At 52.0% G+C, this 7,832-nt stretch overlaps 1 protein-coding gene across 1 annotated transcript in view; it reads left to right on the forward strand.

The window, feature by feature from the left end:
- The window catches only part of MAPK4 (mitogen-activated protein kinase 4), a 190,391-nt gene that overhangs the window by 175,091 nt on the left and 7,468 nt on the right, over positions 1 to 7,832 (forward strand). Inside the window, 1 exon segment of the mRNA XM_006144455.3 lies at positions 2,655 to 2,816. Coding sequence (XP_006144517.1) covers positions 2,655 to 2,816 — 162 coding nt within the window.

A 7,832-nucleotide genomic window follows, 5' to 3' on the forward strand; every position in this document is an offset into this window, starting at 1 on the left:
CCCTTCCAACCACCACCACTAAAACCTGGCTTGCTCAACATTGCTGGCCCTGCCACCATGCTCTGAGTCAGAGGCATCAGGCTGCCTCCATTCTCGCAGCCTGAAACCCTCAGCCCACATGACTCTGCTCCAGCTGCCAGTCAGATCCTCCCTGCCCTGCCCTTGGACTGATGACCTTCAGGGCAGGTGGAGAACTGAACTCCCCATGCCAGCGCGGGAAGGTGATGCACTAGGAGCCTGGGTTGTACGGTCCATAACGTGCTGACTTCTCATCTTCAGGTTGGCCATCCTGTGGTCACGAGATACCGGCTGTAGATCTAGCCATCAGGCCCTCATACGAAAGAGTCTAGCGAGGAAAGATAGGAGGTGTCGCCTCAGCAGCAAGAAAGCTCTCCCCTGTGTCTCTCTTACCGGAGTCACATCTTCTCCAAAAATCCTTCTAGCAGCTTGTCCCTGTTATGGACAGCTGGGCCCCATGTGTACACAGCTGGCAGTGTTAGTTTCTGAGGTGGAAAGGACACTCTTTGGTGGGGAAGAAGGGGAGGGAGGTCATCAGCAATATCCTCCTCCACCCTCAGCACAGTCCCTCACTTTTCAGTGATGCTTTAGAGTATTAATGTACCTCCTCCACGTGACATCTGTCACCAGGGATCACTCAGGGGTGATTAGGACAGGAATCCCCCATATGGATTTATTACATCAGCATCTCTCAAGGAAAGTTGTCATTCCCCAACTCCTAGAAGGCAAGGGACACAAAGTTTTAATACACATCCACCGAGAGCCAGGTATGGCCCCAGAGCCTTCACCTGCCATCAGACTGGTCATTGCAAATGTGAATAATTATCCCCATTCAACAAGGAGTGCAGAAGGGAGAACCAGGGGTAGAGGCACTGGGTCTGTCCCAGGGGCTGTCTGCCAACAAGCTCCTGCTTCCTGCCCTACCTCATGGATTGCGGACCCCAGTCACTGCCTCCTATGTGACACCATGGTCCCTAGAAAAAGCAAACAAATGAGAGGGGCTAGTTCTCTGCCAACTCACCCGTGAGGCTGAAGAAGGTCCTCTGAGCACAAGGCTCTGTGCATCGCTGGGTCTGTGTGTCACAGCGGACAGGACTCAGGGTCCAGTAAGCAAGGTCTCGCCACCTCTGTCTGCAGCTCTACCAACCTGGTCTTAGTCTGGGATGCTCCCTGGAGGATACCCCACAAGGGACTCCCTAAACTGGCCCTCCAGGAGACCACTGAAGGCAGAGAGGGGGTAGGTGGCAGCAGAGGGACCACCAGGGTAGACCCTCGTGCTATAGGCACTCAGAGAGCAGTCACAGAACATACCTCATGCCACAGGGCACCGTCGGGGACATAGGCGAGCCCATGCCCTAAGCCACTAGTTTCTAGCTGACTGGAATCTCCTGAGAATCTGTGGTAAGGAAAGGCCTTGTGTAAAACCAGACAGGTCAGAGAGGCTTCCTAAGGAATGAGAGGAGGGGCTGCATAGAGATTAGTGGAGATGCCCTGGCTAGAGAGAGAAAACAGAAGGCAGAGAAGCCTGGAGGTCAGAGAAGGACAGCAAAGAGATAGACCCAACCACTGACCAAGTTCTGCCACTGCAGCAGCCAGCAGCAGCCTTGGGGGAAGGGGAAGACACTGAGTTTTTGAGACGCATGAAGGCGGAACCTACGGGCGAGACCTATGCCTTATCTGTTCCCCGTATCCAGTGTGACACCTGGCACAGAGAAGGTGCCCGATAAATGATTATTTGTTGTTTGAATGAGTGACTGCATGTCCAAATGAACGCAGTCATCAGCGCCCTCCATTCCTCCCTTGACAGCATCCTCGTCTTCCTCCCTGTGCTCAAGGAGCACAGGGGTGACGTGCCCAAGATGCATCCTGCACCCGATGTGTCATTCTGGATTTTCTTTCCTCTTGAGAGTTTTCTGGATGGAATCCTCCTCATTGGAAACTAAGAGTAAGGCTCATTCCTGGCCTTAAAATTGTGTCCTTGGGCTAGCCAGTGGTGGTTAAGGTGACTGGATCCCACATGGCTGGCTGCACAGTTTGAGTCCTGAACCAACAGCTTCAAAAACACACTGGGCACAAGTACATGCATGCTCAAAATCCTGAAAGGAGAACAGAGAAGGGATTACATGGCCATCCTCCCTGGGAAGTGCTTTCTCCCTCTTCTTCTCCTTTCCCTCCATCTCTCTCTGGCTCACATACATTTAAAAAATTATAGCAAAATTAAAAAAAAAAAAAAGAAAATTTTCCTTCCCCAGACTGGTGAAGAGCTTGCAGAAGCACATGGAAGGCATGCTCAGAGCCTTGGCCAGGCTGCTTGGTCCTACAGTAAGCACTGGCTGCCTTTGTCCATATTGGCCTGGTCCATGCCCGTGGCACAGAATGCTCAGGGTGGAGACAGGGCCTCGCAACCTCGCAATTACCAGATTCAACCCTTTCTTTCTACACGTGACAAAGCCAAGCCCCAGAGATGACAGCAACCTGCTCATGGTCACACAGCAAATTGGTGGCAAAGTGATGATCAAAACCCAGATCCCCTGGCTCCTGGTCCAGTGCTACCCCGCTGCCCTATGTCAACCACCCAGGCCACCTGGAGCTGCCTTTGGGCAGCAGACCTAACTGTGTGGCATTTGCCTCCCCAGGGGCCCACGAGCTGGAGCAGATGCAGCTCATCCTGGAGACCATCCCTGTGATCCGGGAGGAGGACAAGGACGAGCTACTCAGGGTGATGCCCGCCTTCGTCAGCAGCGGCTGGGAGGTGAAGAGGCCACTGCGCAAACTGCTCCCCGAAGTGAACAGCGAAGGTACCCCAGCCCGACAGCCAGGCTGAGCTTCCTCTGGCTTCACCTTGCAGGGTGGGGGCAGGCAGGTCCCTTCCAAAGGGACTTAACTCCTCAGGAGTGGGCGTCTGCCTAGCTCCTTCCAAATTGTGGATGACTGGCCTCTGGAGATGGGCCAGGAGGCCACCCTGGATCAGTCATGAGTGGTCCTCTGTTTTTTATTTATTTATTTATTTATTTATTTTTAGGTTTTTGACATAGGGCACATGCACTCACCAGAGACAGTGAGAGGGAAAGTGAGAAATTACCCCCTGGGGGATGGCCATGCTGCAGTCCCTTCTCTTTCATTCTCCTGGAGTTTGGGGCATGCATGCACATGTACCCGGTGTGAGTTTCAAGCCACTGGATCCAGGACTCAAAACACAGTCGGCCATGTGTGAGTCCAGTGCCTTAACCACCATGCCACCTGCTGGCCTGCTCCTCCATATTCTGTCTGCTGTTTTTGCTTCTTTCCCATCTCATCTTTCTCATTTGCCTTCCTCTTTCTCTCTCTTTCTTCATCCCCTCCTCACTTTTTTCCCCATGTAAAACATGGTTGGTGCAAATAATAGGAGTTTGAGGGCTGGCCCTATAGTGTAGTGGTTAAGCACTGGGTGGTGGGAGACAGAGCTCACATGGCTAATGACAGTTCGAATCTTGGCCCCAGTGGTATGAAAAACATGTGTGTGCATACACCCAACCTCCTGACAGAAAGGAGGAATGGAGAAAAGATTGCGGCCATGATGGGGGGGAGGCTTTTTCCTATCTCTCCCTCTCTTTTTCTCTCTCTCTGATGAGCATGAGCACACACACATTCTGGGAAAATTTTTTTAAATAAGAGTTTTTTCAGCTTAAAGGCTAGACCCAGGTTCAAGTCCCAGTTCCATCAGTGACTAGCTTTGTGTCCTTGAGAAAGTTAATTTAACTTCTCTGAATCTTAGTTTCCTTAACTGTAAATGGATACAGTAATACCCAACACTGAGGGCGGACATGATACTTAAGTGAAATGGGATTTGTAAAGCACTTGGCATAGGCTAGTTGCTCCTAAATCCTAGATGTTACTCTTATCTCTGGCCCTCATACCTGCCAGAGACTTCCTTAGGGACACCTACATTAGATAGGTTCAGCTGATTGTAAGGGAGACCCAAATTCCCAAAGACTTAGATAAGATTCATTTCTTTCTTTTTTTCCTTTTTTGTCATAGGGCATTTACTATAGAAAGAAATAGAGAGGGAAAGTGGGAAATCACCCCCCACCCCCATCCCCACCCAGAATGATGGCCATGACGCAATCCCTTCTCCATTCTCCTCTTGGGCATGCTTGGGCACACTCCTAATATGTTCTTTAGACCATCAGGTCCAGGACTTGAACCTGTGGAGCTGACCATGTGGGATCTAGCCACCTCAACCTCTACACCACTGACTGGCCTAATACGATTCATTTCTTATTTAAGAAAAAATAAATCGGGAAGTTTATTTCTCTCTCACTTAATAATCAAAAGGCAAATAGTCTAGGGTGAATATGGTAGGCTTGCCCTACCAGGTCATCCAGGGCCCCTTCTGCCTTACTGTGCTGCCACCTTAGGGTGTTCCTCTTATCCCGCTGGAGGAAGGCGGGTCCCCTCACCCTCAATATCATGAGCAACATGGATACACCTCACTTCCATCAAGTGCTGATGACCAGAACCCAGCCCCATAGCCCGACCTGACTGCAGTGGAAGCTGTGACACGGATTTTATCCTGTGGCACTTTGTGTCCACTGTTATGAAAGAGGAGAACAGACACTGGGGTACAAACCAGCAGCCTCTGCCACACCCTGCCCACCAGGAAACCGGAACCCGGACTAACAGTGTATCTGGCCACGCTCCCCATTCAGTCGTAAACTGTCTCGGTTTTCGCATCACTAAGGTGGGCAGATGGTATTCAGACCCAACCTGTGCCTATTACTGTGATTCCTAGGCCTCTTCAGAAATCCCACTCTGAGGTGATAGCTGTGTCCACCCCTTGGGGACTCTGGATCAGGGATGTGTCACCCACCTCCCATGCATTGGTGGGTTGGCTGAGTGGTGCGCATATCTCAGAATTGGCAGATGGAAGACAGAGCTCCTTGCCGTTATCACCAGAGTCAGCCAATGTGTGTGAAGTCACCCTGCTACAGAGCTGCACCAGGGACAGAAATTCAAAGTGACATGAAACAGTCTTGCTGGAAGACCGAGAACAGCTATCAAGGATGAGTATGAATATCAAGGCACATATTCTAAGGGACCTTCAAGAGCTCTGGGTGTTTGTGGAGCAGGAGAGAGCCACTAAGCACTGAGGACAGAGAAGCTGGCTGGGAGGAGGTGGTGAGAGCTGCAGTCATAAATAGGAAGTGACACTGGAGAGGCGAGAAGCGCCAAGGCTGGAGGGCTTCCAGCACCCAACGGATGAATGTGGACTTGATCCTGTGGCTGAACAGATGTTCCTGAAAGCCAGGCTTGCTTCACTCAGTGAGCCGGCTCCGACCAGCATTCCCTTGTCTGCCTCCAGCCTTGAGAAGTGACCTCAGCCAGCCTCTGGCCTTGGGGTAATGAGGCATCACTGAAAGGCAATGGCAGTGGGAGGAAGGGCTTCAAGGCCACCTGCCCAGAGGAGCCGCCAGGGCCCTCAGCTTCACTCCTTATGCGGAACAGTGGAGGACCCGCAGGCCTGGGAAGAGGCCACAGGGGCCATCTAACAGTAGCCCTCAGAGGCTCAAGAATCTCAGTCTAGGGGAAAGCATCCCTCAGCAGCCAAAGTAGCTGTCATGTGACAGGTGTAGGACAAGGCAGGCATGCCCCAAGACTTGGGGCTGTTTAAACCTGAGTGAAATTTATCACAAGAAATAAATTCACTGTAAGTAACAAATCCAGTGAAGAAAACTAGTATGCAAAACAAACAGAAGGAGTTCTCTGCGTGAAGCAGGGTTGAGGGGCTCAGGCACCTGCCTCCAGCCTTTCCATCTCCAGAGAATCCTTCCAGAACTCCTGGGGCTCTAAGAAGCCAAATTTGGAATCCACTGGTCCAGAGAAAGGTGAAAAGATTGTACAGGTGCTGGGGCCAGCAGGTGGTATGATGGGTAAGGTGCTGGACTCCCACATGGTAGACCATGGTTCAAGTTCCAGAACTGGTGGCTTGCTTTCTCACACTCCCTCTCTCTCTGTCTTTCTCTCTCTCAGTCTCTGGTCAAACAGAATAATAAATAAATAACTTCTTTTTAAAAAAAGAAAAAGAAGAAAAGATTGTGTAGGTGCTTCTTTGTAAGACATGCCTTAAAAACATCTGGGGCGGTTGAGCCCAGGGAAAACGCCTTTGAGGAGCAGATGGTTTACAAGTTCAAGTAAAGCTAGTGGGGCCAGCAGGTGGCGTAGTGGTTTCATCGCTAGACTCCCACATGGCTGACTGCAGTGTGAGTGTCAGACCTAGAGGCTTGAAACTCATGCTGGGCGCATGTGCATGCCTGCCCAAAATCCCAGGAAGAGAGTAGAAGAGAAGGAATTACAGTGTGGCCATGCCCCCTACGGGGTGATTTCTCACTTCTCCTTGTCTCTCTGGCAAGTGCACATACCTATAGCAAAAATCTCTCTAAAAAAGAGGAAAAAAAGTAAAGCTAGCGATATGGCAGATAAACCTGGACTGGCCTTGCTTTAACCCACTAGGTTATTGTTTATCTCTCACACAGACAGAATAGGGGCAGAGAAGGGAGGGTAGAGAGTGGAGGTCAGCCATCTTCAACACGCAGCTTTCAAGGTCACCTGGGGTAGCTACTTCCGGTGAAAGGCAGGGAATAGAGAGCAGAGACTCTTGCGTCTGTGGGTAGGCCTGGAAGTGGGGTGCACTCATCGCATTCTGTCGGTCCGTCACACAGCCACATCTCACTGTAGGAGCGGCTGGAAAGGCAGGCCAGAGGTGTGCCGGGAATGGGGGCCTGCCTGGACCTGACATGCTTTGAAACGTGGGAGGGGCAGTCGTGGGCAGAGACAAACACTGATCTGAGGGGACCACAGACAGCAGAGCCAGGCCCAGGGTGGAAGTTAAGGGGGCAGGCTTAGTTTTCACAGAAGGAAGACTGTTCTAATGCTGTGGGCTCCCAGCAGTGTCTGGTACCTGCTGGAGGACCAGCTGTCACAGGGAGGGGTGGGGAGATTCCCATTCTTGCTAGAGCCTCTGGAGTTGGTGCTTTCCAACTCCAGGGTTTGCTGGGCTTCCATAATGAGGATGATCATGGTGAGGCCAACTGCCGATGCCAGGGCTTTCACTCTCCAGTGCCTTATCAAAAGGCCCAGTGCAGTGAGGGGTGTTGAGGGAGGGCTGGAGGCCAAGGAGGGACAGACTTGCATAGGCCCGGAGCTGGGCCTGCACCTGGAGTGCCCGATCCTCCCAGGCCTGGGGATTTGCAAGGCAGCCTCAGACCCCGAGACACTCGGAGAATCAGAGTGGTTGCGGTGATCAGAGTTCCTGCTGCTGAACTCATCTTCCGGTCTAGGGTAACTCCACAGCACAGTGCCCTCCTGGGAGGCCAGTCAGCTTCTGAATCCATTGATTTCCTGAATCATTGATGAGCTTTCCTGCAAAGAGATCCCAGGCTGGTGGGAGGGGCAGGCTAATGGTGTGGCTGAGGCCCACCTGAGAGCCCCTTGGAGAGGTCGTGGCAGGCGGGCTGGGCGCTCAGCTCCATTTCGCCCTCTCCACGGGCTGTAACATGAGTAACCAAGTCTTGGCTTCAGCAGAGCCTCCCGAGACTCCTGCACTGAGAAGGAATACAAACCTTTAGACCAGACCTTGCCCTGAGCTAACCCAGAGCAGAGATCCCAAGGCAGGTCCCCACCCCTACTTAAGGGAAAGGACCCAGAGCGTGTGCAGAGCTCATGTTCAGCCAGCACATGCCGCAATGCCTTCATGACAGATGCTCACGCTGATTGACAAATAGCCACTGCACAGGCTTCAGAGCAGCCCTTCCCTCTCCCGGGTTCCTGCTGCTGAA

The sequence above is a fragment of the Tupaia chinensis genome, unplaced genomic scaffold (assembly GCF_000334495.1).
Source record: "Tupaia chinensis unplaced genomic scaffold, TupChi_1.0 Scaffold000119_2, whole genome shotgun sequence".
NCBI classification, from domain to species: Eukaryota; Metazoa; Chordata; class Mammalia; order Scandentia; family Tupaiidae; genus Tupaia; species Tupaia belangeri.